Consider the following 22,668-nt stretch of genomic DNA (forward strand, 5'->3'; position numbering starts at 1 on the left):
CCTACACCACAGCTCATGGCAACGTCAGATCCTTAACCCACTGAGCCAAGACCAGGGATCAAACCCACAACCTCATGGTTCCTAGTCAGACTCGTTTCCGCTGTGCCACAATGGGAACTCACTAAATGTTGGTTTTAAACATTGACCTCTGCCTTCCTGACCTTGCCCGGGTCTTACTCCCTTCCCCACCTAGTCCTTCCGTACAAAGCACATGTGAAAAATGAACTACTTATGTTTGGGAATTTGAGACCTCTGAATTCTCCTGTATGTTGCACTGGCTTGTGGTTTCACACATTTGCTCTTGACACAAACCTTTGCTACCACCACCCTGGCTCATTTCTCTCTTTGTGCCACAAAACGGAACACTGAAACCTTTCTGACCACAAAAATAGCATTGCCCATCTAGTGCTCCACACACACCTACACTTAGCCCAACTCTGGACTGTAATGAACTCAGAAATGAAAAATGTTATATAAGTCTAACCCATGCTATTTGTTGCTATCATTGTGATGGTTCCTTTTCATTATTTCTGTTATTATTTTTATTGATTCCTTTTTACTCCTTCTCCTTTTCAGACACAGCTTATGAGCTGGCTTCAGGCCCAACTTACATTCTCATCATTCCCAGTGGGAGGGAAAAAACTCCTCTTTTCAACCTGAAATCACATAAAGAACAGCCTGGGATTGAGGTTTTCAATTCTGGCTGGGTTCCACCTTGAGCCTTAACTTTGAACCAGCTTTCCCCATAGTCTACTGGCACCCTGATGCTTCATATTAATGGCTCCATAGGTAGTTTTGTACTAAAATCCCTCCATTGGGCTTCGTTTGTTTGCTTCTTTCTCGCACAGGAAACTGGATGCCTTCATCTACGATGCAGCAGTGCTGAACTACATGGCTGGCCGAGATGAAGGCTGCAAGCTGGTGACCATTGGCAGCGGGAAGGTCTTTGCTTCCACTGGTTATGGCATTGCCATCCAAAAAGATTCTGGGTGGAAGCGCCAGGTGGACCTTGCTATCCTGCAGCTCTTTGGGGATGGTGAGTTAAAGAAAAAGAAGGTGCCTACTTGGCTTCTTCCCATAGCCAGGCCAAAATGTCAACCCTTCTTTCGCATCCCTATAACCTCTGCATTTCCAGAAAAGCATTTCACAATATACTAGGAGACTTGGGGTGGGGGTATGTATTATTTTCCTAAAGCTTCCCTAACAAAATACCACAAACTGAGTGACTTCAATAACAGACATTTGTCTCACTGTTCTGGAGGCCAGAAGTCTAAAATTAAAGTATTGGGATCAGTTTCTTTGGAGGACCTCATGTCAGAATCTGTACCATGCCCCTCCCCTAGCTCATGATGGTTTGCTGGCAATCTACAGCATTCCTTGCTTTGTAGATGTATCACCTGCTCTGCCTTCATGTTCACGTGGCATTCCCCCTGTGTGCATGTTTTCCCTCTGTACTTGCCTGTGTCTGATTGGATTAGTAGTCCATCCTCTTCCAGGTGACCTCATCCTAACCAATTACATTAGCAGTTACCCTACTTCCAAATAAAGTCACATTTCAGGGTACTGGGAGTTAGGACGTCAACATAGGAACTGAGGCAAGAGATACAATTCAACCCTTAACAGGGTGAAATTTACAGGAGAGGATTCAAGTAGTGTATCAAAGAGGTATGTTCCAAGATTGCTGGATATGTTCAAACCTTCAGAGATAAAGTAAGAGAGGCTGGTATTAGATGTTCCAAATGATCTTCTCACATGTGGCCAGAACAGTGGATGGAACTACAGAAAGGTTCTCCACTCTCTCTGTGCCCAGAGAAAGGGCAGAGAAATGCACTATGGCCATCTGCTCATTCTTCCCTCTCCTATCTCACTCTTCCAGCTGGAGGAATTGGAAGCAGGGCCAGGGTCCTCAGAGGCAGACACCGGAAGTCACTTCCTAAGGTGGATTCTGGCAGCAGATGGAGCAGACAACTTGCTTTGAGAAAATCTCATCTCCTATTTCATTATAGTCACACCTGCTGCATCCTTCTTCACTTTATTGTCTAAAATACCTACTCCTCCTATTAGTTTCACAGAAGCTAATCCAGTTACAGATGAGCAGCTGGATTCTACTTGGCCCCACAGGCCATCAACCAAGTGGCTGTCTAAATTCTATCTACAGAGTCGTCGCTGTTAGGGATGAGATAAGAGGCAGAAGAGCACAGCTGGACTGTCAGACTCCTGGCAAAGCTGGTTGTTCCACTAGTTAGCAAAATCATCATTTGATCCAAGAAATGAGTAAAAAGTGATTTGATTAACACTGGACAGAGGAGCAAGTTCTAAGTGAGGTGTTACAGGCCATTTTAGTGTAAGAGCCTCTGTGATTGTCAGGTCTCTGTCACTTGAAGGCAACAGAGGGACCTCTGTCCAGGAGGAAGGGCCATTGTAGAGATGATTTGCAGAAGTTACCAGAGGTCTAGTCAGGTTACTCAAACAAAGTTCACATTTTGAACCAAACCGGAACTGTTGGAACTGGCAATTTTCTTTATGAGAGTTTTCTGACTCTTGCTTTTCTAGAATTAGATGTGTTCTCAGCCACATGGTTTCTTTCATTTTCCTTTTGTCTACAATTTCTACCTTTCTAATTTCTAGTATCCAGTGAAGTGGATCAAGGTTATGGTAACCTGGCATGACTTAAATTAATCAAAGATTCCTTAAGTAGCATTACAGGGAGGCAAGTCCAAGTTTGGTGGTCTCATTTTAATCCAGCTTATTCCTTTTTATTGTGGATATTTATATTTTCCTCTACAACAAGAGGTCAGTAAGTCTGAGGGCCACTAGGGAATTGACCAATCTCCCTGCCAGTCCCTCTCTGTCTCTCCTCCTCCCATCCAATCTGCTTTGCACATTTTTTGAGAGCGATTTTCTGAATTCCATGTTCTATTATATTGTTCCTTGCTATCTTAAAAAAAAGGTGCAAGGTGCTCAGTCTGATACTCAAGCCCTCAGCTATTGTGCATCCACCTTTTTGTTCAGCTTTCCTTGGCCTACTCTTACCCTGTTCGAATTGTTCTGCATGCCCTTCCCAAGTAAGCCTCATGTTTTTCCACTTCCTCCCCTTGATCATGCTATTTCTGCTGCCCAGAGTGCCTTTTCATACAATATAAATTAAAATTCACCATTCATCATACCCACCTCCCTCATGAAAACCCACTGGCCATGCCATCTACAAAATGACTCCAATTCCAACACTCGTTAACTGCATATAGCTTGTCATGCTGATTTTATATATATATGTATACACACACACCAGTTTACCCTGGATAGATAATGTCTCCTATCTTTTCATCACCTGGGGTACCTACATGATGTTTTCATTGAGTACTTGTTGAGTACATTGCTATGTTAATATATAACGAGGTTAATAAAAATACTAACTTTCTTCATTTTCTGCCTCTATGTCGCCTTCTCTCTCTCTCTCATGTTTTCCTCTCTTTTCCCCAACACCCTTCCCGCCCCCCTCTCTGCTCCTCCCCTCTTCCCTCTCTCTGCCTATTCTCCTTCTCACCCTGTCCACAGGGGAGATGGAGGAGCTGGAAGCTCTGTGGCTCACGGGCATCTGCCACAACGAGAAGAACGAGGTTATGAGCAGCCAGCTGGACATCGACAACATGGCGGGCGTCTTCTACATGCTGGGCGCGGCCATGGCTCTCAGCCTCATCACCTTCATCTGCGAACACCTTTTCTATTGGCAGTTCCGCCACTGCTTTATGGGCGTCTGTTCTGGCAAGCCTGGCATGGTCTTCTCCATCAGCAGAGTAAGTGCTTTGATTGAAGTCCCTGGAGCTTGGGAAAGACAGCTCAGCCTAGCATTGTGCAAAACAGAAGGAGCCAGGAGGGCACTAACTCCAGCCTTCAGCTGCTAAAGCAAAAAACTACATCACGTACATTTCCCCAGGGGGTTGGTTGACATCACTTCAAGTCGAAAACAGGTGACGCTGTTTTTCCTTCAAGAAACAGCTTTCTGTGTGGGGTTTGGGCATTTGTTTCTCAATAAGAACTGGCAGATCTCTCAAAATGAAACATTTGGCCTTTTCCCAAATGCTTTTCATCACCATTAGTTAATTCTGTACAGCCTGGATTAATCATTTTAATCCTTTTTTTAAAAATCACATTTCCCTTTAAATTGTGGAATATTTTTCTTATTCTGACATACAGAGGTATATTGTTGGGAGTTTCACTGTTCCATTCTATGTTTTAACCGTATGTGAGTTTGGGGAGTAAAAGAACTTAACAGAATCTTCAGAAATAAGTCCTGATCTGTAAGAAATTTACATTCCAGAAATTTCCTTAACTGGAACACGAGTATAACTCAAGACATTCTTTATTTAGTTCTCCTCTACATGTCTAGTCCAACATGAGATTTGGAATGCAGTTTTGAATATGAACAGACGGTCACAGGGAAGAATTTAAAAAAAAAAAAAGCAGACTGCCTTTGATTTGGTTAATAAAGGTACAGGACTGATTCATGAGAGATGAACTCAGATGTCCTCTTAGAATAGAGTTCTAGGCTTCAGGTATAACCAACTTTGTCTCTAATTGAGTTATATCAGAAAGTGGAGTACTCATTAAATTTTCCCATCGTTTGATCATTTTCCTGTAGTATTTTAGTGAAAGAGAAAAATGTCCTCTCTGGCTGTAAATTGATTCAAGCCATTCAGTTACCTGGGAGTGAGAGGATGGAACTTGTAGTGTCTGAGCCACACTGTTATACTCTGCGACCCCTCCAAGATCCCAGCGAGGGTGATGGCAGCAGCAAGGGGAATTGGTGACCTGGAATAGAAATCCCATTCTTGGGAGTTACCATTGTGGCTCAGGGGTTAAGAACCCAGCTATTATGCATGAGGAGGCACATTTTGTCCCTGGCCCCGCTCAGTTGGTTAAGGATCTGGCATTGCCAGAGGCTGTTGCTCAAATCCGGTGTTGCTGTGGCTGTGGTGTAGGCTAGCAGCTGCAGCTCCAACTTGACCCTTAGCCTGAGAACTTTCATATGCCTCAGGTGTGGCCCTAAAAAAGAAAAGAAAAAATAATAATAATATGAAAAAGAAATCCTATTCATAGCCCCTCAACATAATCAATGGCTCTATAGAGGAAAAATGCATTTTCTCCTGGCCATAATCAAGAATGGTCAGAAAAATGAGAAAGTAGAGGAACCCTCTCTTGAAGATCCCTTATCTTGCTGCTACCTCCAAGACGGTGGCAAACCGTCCTCCTTTCCCATTTAGCTGCCATTCACCTTGCCAGTCTTCTCTCCTCTCATCCACCTCCATTGGGACAGCCCCTTTCCAAATTCATCCCCTTTGTTTTAAAGACACAGTTCAAATAACCTCGTCTGTATTTACCTTCCCTTGCCAGGCAGAAAAGTTCCAAATGTATCCACCTTTTAAGGCAGGCAGGTGACTTTAAACTTGAGCCAAAGCTTTTCCCTCTCCTGGACAGTGCTCTTCAAGGAGCTGCACACAAAAAGTTCTCAATCAATACTAATTTGTTAAGATATTAATTATTTATGATTAAACTAAGTGAGTGAGAAACTATAGGAAGGAAACCAGTGGCTAACGAGAAAATAAATGAGAGGATTCAAAGGAGGTTCTTCTTATTTATTTATTTTGGTGGGGGTTCCTGGGGAGTACCTGGACCAGGGACTGAACCCAAGCCACAGCAGTAACCTAGGATCACAGCAGCAACAAGGTGGAGTCGTTAACCACTAAGCCACTAGAGAACTCCTTTATTCCTATTTAGCCCTTGATATCTGCCCCAGGTTCTCCCTCCCACCAGTGGGAAAAATGTCCTGCTTTGACCACAGGGCTGCCTAATTCTGTGAATTTGGTTCAGGCTTGGCTCAAAAAGAGAATTGTGCAGCTGTGATTTGGTGCCCCAAATCCTAAAAGCTGTTCAAAATGTGGCAGAGCTGGAAGAGTGGCCATTGTGAGCTCCCAGGCCCCCCAGAGCTTCACAGCCAAGGGGGCCCAACCAGGGCAGAATAGCCCCCCACATCTGTAGGGCATTACTACTGATTTCCAGGAGGCTGACAATATTTTTAGCTATCAATGGATATCATGGCCTCATTTTTAAGATGCAAAAGCCTTGGCATAGAAAGGAAAAATCACCACCAGTCAGTGGTGGAGGCAAGGCGAGGGTGTCACATCTGGCGTCCCCTGGTGTAGCCGCACCCCCTCTCAGATAGCCAGGCCACTGGCTCATGATACGAGGCTTGCTAAATGCAGGGGGATAAAGCAGGCAAGGGGATAAAGCAGCCATATGTTTCTGTGAGTGTAGAAGACCATCTATTTTTCTGACTTTTTCCCATCAGCTTAGGCAGTTCGTAGTGGCAATGATGGGGGGAAGGGGCTGCTCCTTAGGGTCATTTTCAGCCTTGCTGGAGATCTGAGCCGTCCCATTCCCTTCTCCAGGGTATCTACAGCTGCATCCACGGGGTGGCCATCGAGGAGCGCCAATCCGTGATGAACTCCCCCACCGCGACCATGAACAACACCCACTCCAACATCCTGCGTCTGCTCCGCACGGCCAAGAACATGGCCAACCTGTCTGGCGTGAACGGCTCCCCACAGAGCGCCCTGGACTTCATCCGCCGCGAGTCGTCCGTCTACGACATCTCCGAGCACCGCCGCAGCTTCACACACTCCGACTGCAAGTCCTATAACAACCCGCCCTGCGAGGAGAACCTCTTCAGTGACTACATCAGCGAGGTGGAGAGGACTTTTGGCAATCTGCAGTTGAAGGACAGCAACGTGTACCAGGACCACTACCACCACCACCACCGGCCCCACAGCATCGGCAGCACCAGCTCCATCGACGGGCTCTACGACTGCGACAACCCGCCCTTCACCACGCAGCCCAGGTCCCTGGGCAAGAAGCCCCTGGACATCGGCCTCCCCTCCTCTAAGCACAGCCAGCTGAGCGACCTGTACGGCAAGTTCTCCTTCAAGAGCGACCGCTACAGTGGCCATGACGACCTGATCCGCTCCGATGTGTCCGACATCTCCACGCACACGGTCACCTACGGCAACATCGAAGGCAACGCGGCCAAGCGGCGGAAGCAGCAGTACAAGGACAGCCTCAAGAAGCGGCCGGCCTCGGCCAAGTCCCGCCGGGAATTCGATGAGATCGAGCTGGCCTACCGCCGCAGGCCGCCCCGCTCCCCCGACCACAAGCGCTACTTCAGGGACAAGGAAGGGCTGCGGGACTTCTACCTGGACCAGTTCCGCACCAAGGAGAACTCGCCGCACTGGGAACACGTGGACTTGACTGATATCTACAAGGAGCGTGGCGAGGACTTCAAGCGCGACTCGGTGGGCGGAGGAGGACCCTGTACCAACAGATCGCACCTCAAACACGGGACGGGTGACAAGCACGGCGTGGTCGGCGGGGTCCCAGCCCCCTGGGAGAAAAACCTGACCAACGTGGACTGGGAGGAGCGCTCCGGGGGCAACTTCTGCCGCAGCTGCCCGTCCAAGCTGCACAACTACTCGGCCACGGTGGCGGGGCAAAATTCGGGCCGGCAAGCGTGCATCCGCTGCGAGGCGTGCAAGAAGGCCGGCAACCTGTACGACATCAGCGAGGACAACTCCCTGCAGGAGCTGGACCAGCCGGCTGCCCCGGTGGCCGTGACGTCGAATGCGTCCACCACCAAGTACCCCCAGAGTCCGACCAACTCCAAGGCCCAGAAGAAGACCCGGAACAAGCTGAGGCGACAGCACTCCTACGACACCTTCGTGGACCTGCAGAAGGAGGAGGCCGCCCTGGCCCCGCGCAGCGTGAGCCTGAAAGACAAGGGCCGCTTCCTGGACGGCAGTCCCTACGCGCACATGTTTGAGATGCCGGCCAGCGAGAGCACGTTCGGCAACGGCAAGGCGGCGGCGCCGGCCGCGGGACATCACCATCACAGCAACCCCGGCGGAGGCTACATGCTCAGCAAGTCGCTCTACCCCGACCGGGTCACGCAGAACCCTTTCATCCCCACTTTCGGGGACGACCAGTGCTTGCTCCATGGCAGCAAATCCTACTTCTTCAGGCAGCCCACGGTGGCTGGGGCGCCGAAAGCCAGGCCGGACTTCCGGGCCCTTGTCACCAACAAGCCGGTGGTCTCGGCCCTACATGGGGCTGTGCCAGGCCGCTTCCAGAAAGACATCTGTATAGGGAACCAGTCCAACCCCTGTGTGCCTAACAACAAAAACCCCAGGGCTTTCAATGGCTCCAGCAATGGGCATGTGTATGAGAAACTGTCTAGTATTGAGTCTGATGTCTGAGTGAGGGAAGAGAGAGGCGAAGGTGGGTACGGGAGGGTTGGGCTGTGGGCGTGTGGTGCGCATGTCACGGAGGGTGACGGGGGTGAACTTGGTTCCCATTTGCTCCTTTCTTGTCGTTTTCATTTATTTATGGGATCCTGGAGTTCTGATTCCTTCTGAGAGCGACCCTGGTGACCAGCACCATCTCTGCTCCCTTTCCAGTCCCCTCCTCCTTCCCCATCTGTCCATCATTCCCGTCCCGATTCCCGCGAGAGGATACGGTGGGCTCACTCCGCCGGCGAGGGCGAAGCACAGAAAGAAGTGGCCGCGTGCAAGCTTCCTCCTGGCGTGGAAGGACTCTTTGCCACGCACTTCGAGTGAAGCGAGGAGAAACAGGAGGAGGCCACAAGAGCACAGGATAGCTGTTCCCAAACTGCTCTTTATGTTTAGGTGAGGAAGCAGAAGTATCCAGATAAGATCATTTAGCATACTGCCTGTGAATGAAAGGAGGCTTTTGCTAAATTCTTGTTGCTTAAATGGCGTCTGTTTAGGGATCATGCGCCAAGAAGAGGGTGGGAAGCCATGTGTGTTTATATATAAGCCAAAAAAAAAAAAAAAAAAAAAAGCTTGGACTCCATGGGCCTTATTGGTGGTGGACTAGAATGAAAGGTCACTGACAAGTAATGTGAGTACATTATGGCAGTGTTTCATGGTGCGTTAGGGGCAAGGAAGGATGGACTGCTTGTGCATGTGTGTCTGTGTACCCCTGCACACGTGCTGTCTATACACACCAGTAGTCCTGCCTATTCGTGTGGAGAAGGCAGCCTTGACTCATGATATTGTTTCTTTCAATATCCTTAAGAAACGTGCTTGTTTTGGCTTATATACAAACAGAGATGGTCATATTTTATCTGAATTTTGGCTGTCTCACCCCTCTACCCTTCCTGAATGAGGAAAATGGAAGTTCTTGATGGAAAAGTGTCTGTGGTTTACACAAAAACGTGGGTGAATGATCCTACAGAAGCAACGCGTAAAAGTAATCCCTTCGTGGTTGCCAGTCCTTTCAGCCAGTTTTCACCAAGAACTTTCCAGGAAGGCTAAAGGGAAATGGGGGCAGCCAGGATTCTTTTTGCCTGTACTTGAGAGCAGAGGATTGTACAAGGCTCTCTGGAGCTTTTTAGACCCTCGGCTGGCCAGTTGGGGGTTGGGGGGGGAGGAGCCAAGTAAGGCTTTGACGAACAGGGGAGTTGTTTATGGTAGGGTAAGTGAGAGAGGGGGATGTTTTCAATGCTTTGATCCCTTCTTACTTAACCTGGAGCTAGGAGAGCAGGCTTGTTCCTCCCCAAATTGGCCACAACCAATGCAGAGCAGTGAAGAAGAATGAGCTTGCCCCATGAGTACAGCTCGGGAGACACGGAAGGAAGGGAAGAAATTTGGAAGTGGGGAGAAGTGGGGAGGGACTCCTCCTTGCTACCCATTTGGCTCTGGCTCCCTGAGAATGTGACATTGAGCCCAGTGGGGCTTCTCTGTAGAAGCCCCTCCATCTTCCTGCAACACCTCCTTTCCCTGCCAGATCGTCCCATTCGAGAATAAATAAATATAAATATATATATATACACATATACATATAAACCTCCAGGGATGAGGGTACTGGCGGATGAAATACCCCCTTCACTCAAAGTTGGAAACTTGAGAGGGGATGTGAATACTTGTCACTGCCAGTCCTGAAACTTGGGGTAGGCGTGTTCTGTGGGTCAGTTCCACTGTCCTGCCATCCTCCCCTCACCCAGGGTGGCAGCCAAAGAGCCGGGTCAGTGTGGAAGCTTGGCTGCAGGAGCTCCACGTTGCACACAGGACACATAAACCAGAAAGGTGCTTATCCTCCTCTGGAAGGAAGCTGCCATGTCTCTTCAAGTCACACCCACCCTGGCCCTGACTCACCACCCTTCCTCACCCCTGCCCTTGCTGCCCCTGCCCTCTCCCTTGTTTTTTTTTTTTTTTTGTTTTTTTTTTTAACCTCAGTCTCTTTCATTTTCAAGCCAACCGAAGGCCTTGTAAATCTTCGTTTTCTTTCAAACGAACCTGGGGGCAAGGGGCTGAATCTCTCACAGATCTGGAGAGAAGAGAACAGAGTGCTTTACCTTAGAGTCAAGGAAAGACTTGGAAAGAGAGGACAGAGGGCATGAGGCATCTCCAGGAGGAAGAAGGCGAAGGGCCATAGAACATTCTTCACCCTGACTCTGTCCCAGGTCAGGGATTCCTCCCTCATTCTTCCTCTTACCTCACCCCTTTCAAAGAAAAAAACCAAACCAACTAACCTAGCGAACAGCAATCTAGAACAAAGGGGGCTCTGTCATCTCCCCTGGTGACAGAAATCGAGATGGTGTTTATTTCATATGTAAATATTTTGTTTTCTAATTAATTTTGTATAGCTAAAGTGTTCTCTTGTGAGTATTCAGGGTGTTGGGCTGGAGGGAGTGGGGTGGGGATGGGAATGAAGGGGGAAGAAGTGTTTTGTTACAGGGTTTCATTTTCCATTGGGGGGGAATTGTTTTCTATGGCTTTCACTTCAGGGGATCTGGAGAAAAATGAATGGGAACAGAGGCCACTTCATTGAGGCTGCCAAGGAAGGGGTGTGTGTCTATGCCTCTCACTTCACCAGTCTTCTTATTGGCCTGTGAGAAATATCCGTGCCCTTCAGCCTGGGCTTGGCATTGGCCCCAGTTGTCTTGAAGCAAATCCCAGGCCCAGCTCCTATCTTCCGGGTAGACCAGCGATCACCAGCATCTGTGCAAAGTCAAGCTGGTGGCGCCATATTACCCGCATCTGCACCTAGGGCAGGAAAGATTCCCCAAAATGCTTTAACCAGAATTGCCATCAAATCAACCTCACACCCTTAGATGTGGCCGAGAGGTTTCAGGAAGCTCAGTCTTGAGAAATCTCCCTGCAGCTCCCTCTGATGTTTAACAGGCTTCTCAGTCACTCTGACCCTTTTCTTCCTAGTACCTGGAAGAAACTCTACTGGCCCCCTCCCTTCCTCCACAATTTCTAAAATCAGCACCACAAGCACACTTAGAAAATTCCCACTCAGTCCCCTTTCTTGAAGCATGTGTTATCTGGTTACAGGGAGGTAGCCCTAGATATATGTCTTACCAATTTGCATGCTTTTCCAGAAAAGATGACCAGATCTGCTCAAAACTCAGTGGCCAGATGATTCTCTTAGAAAGGTGGCATAAATTGGTTTTAGAGGTAGAAGGGTGAGTACGAGAGGGATGATGCCAGTGGTGGTTGTATTCTTGCCTTGTCCTCACTTCTGCCATCAGGAAGGTGCTATTAGCCTTGAGCCAGGTATTCATAACCTGACCTTGGGTTAACCAGACAAGCTGAATTTCTTTCACTGGACCATTGGCCTTGTGAAGAGTGGCAGCCTCTCTGTCTTTACGACAGGATGACATTTCCAAATCCGTTTAGCCAAGATAATACATTACATTTTTGTACTATCCTTTCATCATCAAAAGCTGTCAGCTGGATAATTTCATTTTTTTAAATCCTTCTTTGGCCCCAGCTGACCACCTCTCTTTCACCGGATGTTTGAATGAAGACCAAATAAGGTAGTCATGGCCTGCTCAAGAAAGCTTAAAGAAAGGAAGGCTGAGCAATGCCAAGTTCTAGCTGTTACTTGGTTCCAAAATAACAAACCAGGAAAATGCACGAGGATGAATTCAGTTATCAGCCCCATCTATTCCACAGCCCCATCTATTCCACAGTCCATTGGGTCTGGACAAAGACCCAGTCTATCCAAAATGTGTGATTTCACAGGCATTCTCAGGAGGGCTAATTGTTCCTTTTTTTTTTTTTCTTTTTTTCTTTCCGAATCCATGCTTTCTATCTTTATGGAGTCCTTTATCAATCCCTTTCCTGTGGAAGTGGGTTGGTGGCTGTGGTCCTGTATGTGGTACCTTTCTTAGTAGCCATGCTTAAATTTCAGCATTTCTATCAACCTCAGATAATCTAACCCTTGAATTTGCCTGAGTCAGAAGTGTACACACCCTTCAGAGTGCTGCATGTACAGTGGATCTTGTCATTGCCAAGTATGTCACTGTGTATCTTCAGCCAGAATGTGGGAAATAGCCTTGCTGTGGCCACAGCTCTCCTGGCCACAGCTGTTTTGACTGGGGGAAAAAAAATCCCACATGGTTCCATTAAATGTTGGTGGTGTCAGTAGTGCCAAAATGCATGTGTAATGTGATAAAATAAGAGTCGTCTAGAAAAGTAAGTGAATATCACCTGCCCAATCTTCTGGGGCTATCAGGAGTTGCCCAAGGGTGAATTCTCTGCATGGGAGGTGAAGAAACTGTGTTACCAAAATGCAGCGTGCTGGTCACCTGCACATCTCGTTTAAGAACTAGGGTTTCTTTGTCTTTTTGTTTGGTTTGTACTTTGTTCAAGATTTAGGGACAGAATAGCCAGATTGTTTGGGCAATAGCCTTAGGAAAAAGCTATTCCAGAACTCACTTTATTCTTTTAATTCCCATCTCTTTAAAAAAGCCCTGTCACTGCTTGACACCCTGTGTGTGTCTCATATGTTAAGAATGATTCAGATGTACACATAAATGATGTAGCCTCAGTGCTCTGGTGAATGCATTAGGCATTTCCAGGTACTGTGGCCATTCTTTACATGCTCTCTATACCCAAAGCCATATAAGAGATGTGTGCTCAGTAGACTGCCAGATGCTTTGGTAGAGCATTTCTTTCTTCACTTGAGTGTCAAGAGACTCTCTTTCCTATCTAAGGAACTCTCTTATGGATGAGAAGCAGTTAAAGGGAGATAGTTATACTGGAGTGTGTCTGGCCTTAAAAATGGCATGTGGTCCATGGTGTGACTTCAGAGGTCCTGAGAAGACCTTTCCTTTTTATCCTATATCCCATTCCAACAACTGGCCTGCCACCCAGATTTATTCCTTCAGCCCTAAGCTGCTTCTCTATCATTTAGATGAAAAACATCCTGGGGAAGGGTGCCATATTAAGCCATATTAGGGATTTATACATTTAAACAACTAGTTTATGAGTCTCATTTCTTTTCCTAGGAATCAAATAATGACACCGGAGAAGAGGGAGAGAGCAAAGCCTGCTAAGAGTAGCAAATGGCGAGGAAAGATACAAGTTCTAAGTATAGAGAGAGCGAGAGGATCTCATCTTTCTGCTTTTATTCAAGGCTCATGTGACATGGAATAGGACTCCTAGCTAGAGATTCTTTTCCATAAAGCAGTCACATGAGCATGTAGTTTATGAATTTCTAATATCAATACCTGCAGGGCAGGCTAAGGACTTGGACCCCTTCTGTAGAAAATGGAAGACTGAGACTTCTCCTCCATTGCAGGTTACTGAGTAGACAGCTAGAAGACCAAATTTTGATAATGAAAAGTTACTGTTGTTCTCTGCCCTCAGTGCCAATTCAATCAATCTTCCAATTTAGTGGTGTTCTATAGTCTGCACTTCCCCACCTCTGTAGGGGGTGCCCACTGATCCCAACATACACTGGGGAGCTACTGGACTAGAGGGGTAGAACTTAACCAGCGGATGGCTCTTTTTTAGACCTAGCAGATATCTGGGACATCACTAAAATATAGATTCATCAGTCTGAGAACTTCTAGGAATGATCTGAATCTAGGATTCCTTTCTAGTTTGGGGGTCCCAGTGTTATATAAAATCACAGGATATCTGAATAATATCCCTCCCTCCATCCCATTCCAACCCCATTGACTCAATCTCACAGGGATCCTATGGGTCCTATGACTACAGAGAGAGACCCCTCTCTTCTCATGACAAAAAAAACAGCCCCAGAAAAACCTAAAATGAAAACCAGTGCACTTTCCATGCCTTGAAGAGATGAGTTTACTTACAATGTTGATGCAAGGGGGAAAAAAATCTTGCAAAGAATGGTGGGTTAGGATAGCAGTACTGGGAATAAGTGGGCAAAGTTAGAAACCATCCATGCTTCTCTACCAGCATGTCCATTTGCCTCCATCTCAGATCTCATCCCAGTTTCTGGCTCTGTTTGTGCTTGAAAACAGAATTACTAGTGAGGAATCCTGATGAGAATTGAAGGTAGAAGGCAGAGTAGATGAGTCGAATTCCTTATGGCCTGGGACTCTGGTGTGTAGAATCTGTGTTTTGGCCAAGGTGAAAGCATTGGAACTTGATGCAAAGATTGAGGGTACAATTAAAAAGCATGACACTATAAGCCCATTATAAAACCATTCTTTTAAAGAGTTAGTCTCAGCAATTCAAACCTGAACTCTTTTTATTGCCATTATGTTAGCATTGTGATTTAGGGGGTGGAGCAGATCCCAGTGCTATTATGAAGGATGGGGAAAAAAACCCACAAAACTCTAGTTAAATGTGTTAGTTCAATTTAAACCAGTGTCTACTGAACACATATTATGCCTCTGGGCTGGTACTGTGAAGAATATAAAAGAGTTTAAAATGGAGTATATTATACTCCCATATAATGTGTGAATATCAAAGCATACACTATTTAAATGTATGTATTATATACGTATAAATAGGTGTGCCTAAATGGGCAGATTTATACATGCAGGTTTAATTTTTTTCTGGTTTCAGAGGGTAAGTCAAAGATTTCATGCATTATATTATTTTAAAACACTGCAGAGATTCAGCTCTCCCCTTCATGGCCATGCCCAAATCCTTCTTTTGGAATTATTCCACATCCCTGTGCTAAATCTCTGAAATTCCCTCTCTGACCACAACCTGGCATTGTCTGTATCCTCTCTGCCTTCCTTCAAGCTCCCTTTGTTCTTCTTCCATAAGCCCGTCTGATTTCACTTTTCTCCCTCCTTTGTCTCACCCTGTGCTCACCCACACCAAAGACACCCTAACCAGCAATCTCTTCCTCTCACCTTCTCACCACACCTACCTTGCTTTCCTGACTCTGTATCCCGTTCTCCCATCATCCACTCCATCTCCAGGGACAGAAGCTCAAAACTGATGCCAAAGAGTACAGATTGGATCCATTTACTCTCACCTAACCCCTACCCAGATAGGACATATTTTTTATCCTCCACCACTGACCCACCCATTACATTCTCCAAGTATTTGTTAAATTTATCCTTTATTTTCTTTTCATTTACATCTTTCTTTCCGACCATATTATTAAGAAAAGATATCTGACTTTGCAGATTCTCACATGACCTCTCCTCTCTACCTTTAAATTTTAATTCCTTCCTGTTCTTCACTCATCTTTGCCATCCTTCCTCCCAACTCAGTGCTCCCTTCCCCATACTCTGATACCCTCTGACCTCTTCCAAGGTGCTCCCACCAATAGCACTTCTCCCTGTTGCATCTTTAATCTCTTCCACACATCCACCTACAATAATCTCTAAAAACAATTCTCAATCCTACCATGTCTAGAAACAAATCCTACAACAATCTCTAAAACCAAATCTTCTCTCAATCCAATCAGACTCTGAATTCCTGTCCTGTCTCCATTTTTTTTTTTTTTTTCACTTTCAAACTTCTCTGAAGGGTAGTCTTTTTCTCTTCCTCACCTAAAGAGAGTAAAGGTAATTTAACCTTTAAAATTGGGCCCCATCCTTCCATTGTCCTGAAACTGCTCAGTGGCAGCATCCCAGTGAACTTCTTGGACTTGTTGTTACAAAATCTGATAACCGTTGGGTCTTTTTTATTCTGCTCTTCAGCATCATGAATACTAACCTAAATATACTGCTGGGTAGCAGCATAGTCTGGTTTTAATCCTAGCCTCTCTGGGTTTCACCACTGGTTCCTACTATTAGTCCTGTCTCCTCAGCGTTGACTTGGCATGCTCTTCCTTTTCTCCATGCTTCTATAGCTATATTTCTATTTTCTACCACTTCAACGACTCTCTGAAGGAGGATGAATCCCAAAGATTTCCTCCTAGACCTGAATTTTCAACTTAATACACATATTTCCAGTCACCTCCTGGACAGCTAACTTCATATTGAGTCAACTATCCAATGGAAACCAACATAATTACCAAGTCCTGCCTCTTGATTAATGGTACTACCTACCATTCCTTCTGTCACCAAACTAAAGCTTTTCGGCCCCCTTTGCCTTCTCCATTTCCCTCATCCTGCATGTCTAATCCTCTAGAAAGCCTGGTTATTCTTACCCTGAAATTTTCTAAGTCTTTTCATTTAGGCCCTCCCCTCTACTTTGGTTTACTTCAAGGTCATTTAACACTGTTCCAGAACTTTATATTTGAATCTACTCTTCTCAGCATCACTCCATCGACACAATTAAATCATGTCATTCTCCTAGCTCAACAAAACAAACAACCCTTCATTGGGCTGTATATTCCACAACCTACAACTAGAATAACTTCCCATTATTTTGCCTGTGTTTGTTTGTGGCTCAAAGAGCAAACACAATCACACTTTTTGTCCCTTTCTTTTCTTGTATACAACTTGTTCTCCCACTTTTGTCTTTCCGTAAACTGTTCCCTTTGCCCCACATTCTCTCCTCCCCATTGCCTATCTCATTCCCTTCTTGCATAATATCCATCTTCCTCTGTACAAATCTTCAAAGACCAGAACAAATGGACACAATGTTCACTTTATTCCATCTCTCATTCCCCCCAAAACCCCATATGTAGGGATATGCCTTTCATGAATACCCATAGGACCTTAATTGTGTCTCTCTAGTGGTAGCCATCATGAACCATCTTCTTTTATAGTTATTTAGCTACACATCCATCTTCCCTGCTAGACTGTTAACTCCCTATGGTCAGGGGTCATGCATTTATTCATCTTTTATCTCCTGTAGCATGTCACAGTGCATCTTGTTTATGGAAGGCACTGAAAAATGTTTGATACGATTATAAATTGTAATGGAAAAGGTGTCACTTTATTTTGCCCACAGAATACTTAAATTTGCAGTAAAACCTAAGGATGAGTCCTTTCACATTTATCTCTGTGTGTCTGCTTCCACCCACAATCACTGTGACACTGAACGTGAATCCATTCCCATGTTAATTGTTATTTCAGGTGGGAATTTAGATTTTTTTCTACATTTTTATTTGTCCTTTGAAGTTATCCTGTGACTGTCTTAACCATTAGTGGAGGGAACTTGGAATACAGTATATATACAAACAAAGTAAGTGATAGAGGGAGAGACTGTGGAGGATATTGATCAAATGTTAGGTATCAGGAGCTTTTCAGATGCTTTGAATGCACTTTGTCTCCTCCAGACACTGCTCAGCCCAGACTAAGTCTCTCACAATCAGATCTGTGCTGGGATTGTTCTGGTCTTGAGGCAACCTATAGCATTTTTGTTAAGCACTTGCAGAATCATAAAGATCTTGTCACAGTTCAGACTCACAAACCACACAGTTTTAGGGACCCCAGGTGGTGGTCCAGTAGGACCAGTCTCTTATGCTGTGTGCTTGGTACTTTCCTCATCTGTATCTATGCTGGATCAGACTTGGGAGGACCTGTTTGTGCTGCTCAGGACCTATGTCTTGATATTTGTTTCCTGGACTGTGGATTCTCATTCTTTCTGAGGCTTAGACTACAGGGCAGCTTCTCCCAAAGGGAGGACAAGTGTTGAAGTCATCAAGCACTTTATTTTTGTCTCTATAATGCAAATGAAAGTAGTTAAGATTCTGAGCTGGCTCAGAGAGAATTCAAGTTTCTAAATGACTCCTTTCTCTCTAAATGTGAAGGAATTCATGACCTTATGGCCTTCCTGTCCCTTTACTCTCTGAGCCCCTTTCACCCTTCCACACCGCTTTGATGGGTTACTAAGGAAGCTGTCCGTTCCTTCTAATCAGTGTCAGTTGCTGAACAAACTCCTAGAACTGATACTGTCCTTTCACTTAAGCTGCTCTGGTCACTGATAATATTCCCTTCTCCGGGCCAGCCTCCTCTATAAATTTCATTTTGCCATCGATCATGAATTTTAATTAATGTGCGTTAATTTAAAGCACCCTATAGCAAACCAAACCCAAATCCAGTTACAGCCTGTGATAAGTCACTTCTTCAAAAAAGGGAACAAGGTCCATTCTTCACTGAGATGGGGCGGGGGGGGAGGGTGCGTATTGTGGGCAAAATGTGACAACTTGGGAGGCACCCTCATGAGCATTAAAATGAAAATCTTGGGAGGAGTGTTGTTCTTCTCAAAAGTTCCCTTAAGTCTAGATAATCCTGCTCCAGGAAATAGGGATAGTTAACAATTTTAAAGCAAAATCCAGCTCATGATGTTATGACACTTTGTATTTAAACCAGTAAAGCAAATAGTCTGATAATTGCTGGTGGAAGTGTGGGGAGGTGCCATCCTCGTGAAGAAGGACATGCATGAGTCTCTCTTGGATCCATGGAATGAGGGAAACTGCAGGATGCTCAGAGTATATTCATCCAGAAGGCAGTTTCACTCGGGAGGTGTTCATGTCCATTACGAAAGCTGAGGATGGGTAGGGGAGGAGGAAGGGAAAGCTAGGGGAGTCCGTGATGGCCCTTCTCCTGGTGTCACAGAGCTAAGAGCTGCACCTGAGTCTCTTGGGTCCGCCTTGGTTACCGTTGTTGATGATAAGCTTTGGAAAATAGCAGGACCCAAAGCTAATGACCTTCCAGATGTCTGTTCCTTTACTCATTCCCAAGACGTGAGTGTTCACTCCAACTTGGAGCTTGTTTCCTGGGCATAACTGGCCTGAAGCTACTTCTTGTTTTTTGATTCCATCTGTCACCTGAGATGCGACAGGTTTCAAGGCACTTGCTGAGGGTCGCTCTCATGGGGACTCGAAGTTTGCTTGATCCAAGGCCAAAAACACCAGGGAAAGTAACAGCTGTCCATGGCAGTGCCAGGAAAGCAAGCACCGCATCCTGGCGGCCTTTGGCTGTAACTGTGCCCACTCGGCCATGAGCAATGAGTGGGGAACCTGGATGCTATCACATCTATAACATCTGCAGGGAGGCCACTGGTGAGCCCCCAGCCAACGCTCAGGCTGTTCCCTTTGGACCACAGCACCCAGAAAGCTCCTCTTCGTCTCCCGGGCAGATGGAGTGACTCATCCCACTACCCACAGAATCTGAGCCCCAGGGTGTGTCTCCCTCGCCCTCCTTGCGCTAAGAGACTCAGGCTCTGAAACCCGCCAGGACATGGCTTCAGGGAATGGGGCCGCAGGAATGTGAGTGTGCTGGGCTGCCCGCTTCTCTTAGATAAGGATGCTCTCCATTTCCAGAGGGTATATATATATAAATGTATTTTTTTTTTCTTGTAAAACCAAAACATGCCTGCCTGAAACCTCAGTCTTATACAGAGACCAGTCTTTGTAGTTAACTCCCCATGTCATTGTCACATCTGAATTGTCATTGATCATTTGCTTTTGAAATCAAGGGCTATTTTCGTGTTCCCTTTGGCCATGACATAGAACCAGTGGAAAATCAGACATGAGGCCCTGACACTGCATCTGCCAGAGGTGTGCTCTTGTAACTTATTAGTCACATCTGTAAATTCACCCCAGCAGCCTCACTATACCTAATTTGGCCTCTTTGTCATGCTTGCGCCTGCTCCAACACACATCACACGTGTATACACACACACTCCTAACAGATAGATCCCAAACTGCCCATGTCCATTACGTTATGGAGGATCAGGGATATACATTTTCCTGGTAAATGAAAGTGTTCTTTTGGAACTGGATGGACAGATTGCAGTTTTTTGAGCCACCATGTTTTCTTTGCTCTTCTGAGCCTGTGGATCACCGACGCCTCAAGCTTTGACAGAATAGCCAAGCTTTATGATAAGGGTTGTAATAGAACACACAGGCGTACTATGCCTGTCCCTATTGAACCCTGTGGAATCCATGTGGTCCTCAGATATCCCATTAGTGGGTCAGTGCTAAGAGGATGGAGAAGCAAAAGACAGGCTCAAGCACAGACAGGCTCGATGCTTAGATAAACACAGTTCTATGTGTACGCACATCTCCTCTTGACAACACCACGAGCAGGGGTGGAGAGGTTCTGTCCTCAGTGGGGACACGAAAGGCAAATGTACCTTGGGCGATTCTTTAAATTTTTCTTCTCCCAGGGTCAAGAGTGGGGAAACTATCACGACCTCACGCCAGCAAAGAGGCTAGAGAAACATCCAGGCAGAACTGTTATTGCAAAAAACAGAACAGAGCAAAAATACCCTTTCTGTCATGCAAACACAATTGGAAAATGATGGGGGCACTTACAGCCGTGTTTTCTTTCCCCTGGTTCCCTTACTATCTTGCATCCTTGTTCTCAATATAGGGCTCCTGAGGTGTTCTGTGTTCTAAGTCAGCCCCAAGCAGCTCACCCTCAAAAACACGTGCAGTGCATATGCACCATCAGGATGAGAAGCTGAGAGCACAGAACTTGAATGTATGCACGGTATTTAATATTCTCAAACCAGAACCCAACAAGCCTAGTACAGTCAGCCCCACTTGACTCATATCTTAATGATGGGGGACAGGGCCTGCGGCGCATAACTGAGTTCCTAGGATCCCAGAAAAGAGAACAACTTTGTTGCTGGATTCCTCCTGAGTACGTTCAGTGATCTGGGCAATTACCTTGGTCACTTCTTGGCAGCAGGCACAAGAAATGGGGCACAGAGAAGTTTGAGGAGTCATTGCTTACGCATTCTTAGCACAATTCCCTGAGCTGTGGCAGTTTCTAGCCTGACTCTGCTACCCCACCTTGGAGAAGGAGAGTTTCTGAGGTCACCAGCAGCCCGCTTATGTCTTCACCATAACCATTCCTCCAGATGGCTTCCTTTGGCATGGAAGTATGATCGTCTTTTAATTTTACAGATGAAAAAAGTTGAAACACAGCAGAATTTGATGATTAGTCAAAACTAAGGTTATGTAGGAAATTTTTGGCAGAACCAAATTTGTCTGAATTTCCAACTCTCAGCCTGGCTCGCCAAGTAATGCTGCCTGAATTATTCACCCCGTCCTGTGTCCAGCATCTAACAGAGGGGGAAAATTCAGGGGAAAAAAATAGGCTGCTGGTTGATGGTTTACTCAGAGATCTTTCCCATGAGAATTTGTCTTCTTCACAGAGCCATACACACACACACACACACACACACACACACTCCACAGGAGTCTAAGAGACAAGTCAAAGGCAGAAGAAAAAGAACTTAAAACTGAGAAAGGGGTAGTAGAAAAGTTTCTGTAATGAAGAAGAGTTGAAAACTAAATAACAAAAATGGTTTTGAATTTTGTGGGGTGACACATTGTGAATAATTTTTTATCATTAAAACCTTTTTATGTAGCATGTAACCCACTCAAATAAAGAGCTCAAGAAAAACCGAGACAGAGGATTTCTTCCCGAGTGTTCCATGGGGAAGGGAGCCTTCAAGAATCTGTGGAGGAAGACATGATAGTCTGAAGGTGTCAGCAGTTCTCATCAGCCCATGGTGAGAAGGGCAACCTCAAGGGAAAGCCTTTTAGCTTCTGGGTAATTTGGTCAAGTTCAAACACAGCAAGCTTGATGCCAGTGGTTAGGTGTGAGTTAGTTCTGGGAGCCTAAGTCAAAATATAAGGAGGTTCACATATACAGTGGGTTTCAGAAGGAAGTGTTTAGATCCCTCAGGATCATAATAAATAACCAAGCCCAGAGGAAGGGAGGCATGGATGTTGCAAAGACTAATGAAGTTCTCCTGAGAATTCTTATGAAACCATAATTTTGCCCTAAGACTATAACAGTGAAACCTTTAAGCACCCAAGAGCCAGGGAATTCTGCACCCATCTTCTTTTGCAGTCCACCTGTTCACTGGTGAATAGTTCAAGATCAGGAAGTAGTCATCAGCCTTTCTTCTCACGGAGACAGGCAGGATGTAGTTTCCTCTGATAGCAGCTCTTGACTTCTTCTCAGGCCTAAATCCATGTCTTTAGTTTATGCCGAAGAACAGATTTTGGTTCACATACAGATCGTTCTTCTTATACCAGGGGCAGTGAAAGAGCATTGTGTACTAGTTCAATGTAGAAAATTTTTTTCATTTCATCAATTCATCTTGCCCCTGAGAAAAGATAGAAGTGGGGGTAGGAAGTTGGAAGAGTCCTTAAATAGCTGGGCTGAGTGGGGGGAAGGTGTCTTCTGTACCTTCAGTTCCAATGTGGTCATTCCCAGAGCCTGGCTCAGGACCCTGGCTCCAGAAAAGAATAGGGGCTGTGAGAGGAGGTGAGTTTTATTCCCAGGTACACATGATGTAGAGGAAGGTACTGAAGCCCTCCTTAAGCTCAAAGTGTAGAATCAAGCTAATTACAAGTATCCTTTCTGCCTTCCCAAACACTACCTGAAATCATGATGGCATCACAGGAAGCTGAGGGAGAGGGATAGGGCTGTTCTGTCCTGACGCCACA

The 22,668-nt window shown here is 45.8% G+C and overlaps 1 protein-coding gene and 1 long non-coding RNA gene across 5 annotated transcripts in view; one reads left to right on the top strand and one right to left on the bottom strand.

Moving 5' to 3' along the window:
- GRIN2B (glutamate ionotropic receptor NMDA type subunit 2B) overlaps nt 1–9,147 on the top strand; it is a 447,773-nt gene extending 438,626 nt beyond the window's left edge. For 3 of the 4 annotated variants that reach the window (XM_021092315.2, XM_021092318.2, XM_084956717.1), the window contains 3 exons: nt 849–1,036; nt 3,556–3,794; nt 6,447–9,147. In XM_021092315.2, the coding sequence (XP_020947974.1) occupies nt 849–1,036; nt 3,556–3,794; nt 6,447–8,303 (2,284 nt within the window). In that variant the 3' untranslated portion in view covers nt 8,304–9,147. Of the gene's footprint in view, nt 1–55; nt 1,037–3,555; nt 3,795–6,446 lie in introns of all 4 variants that reach the window. The other variant, XM_084956718.1, reaches the window with a different exon arrangement.
- LOC146403400 (uncharacterized) overlaps nt 1–22,668 on the bottom strand; it is a 1,275,680-nt gene that overhangs the window by 478,676 nt on the left and 774,336 nt on the right. The gene's annotated exons all lie outside the window — the stretch shown is intronic.

Source organism: Sus scrofa, chromosome 5, assembly GCF_054392235.1.
Source record: "Sus scrofa isolate SSC_HxYL_T2T_F1_AM1 chromosome 5, Sscrofa_HxYL_maternal_Yorkshire_Landrace_v2.0, whole genome shotgun sequence".
NCBI classification, from domain to species: Eukaryota; Metazoa; Chordata; class Mammalia; order Artiodactyla; family Suidae; genus Sus; species Sus scrofa.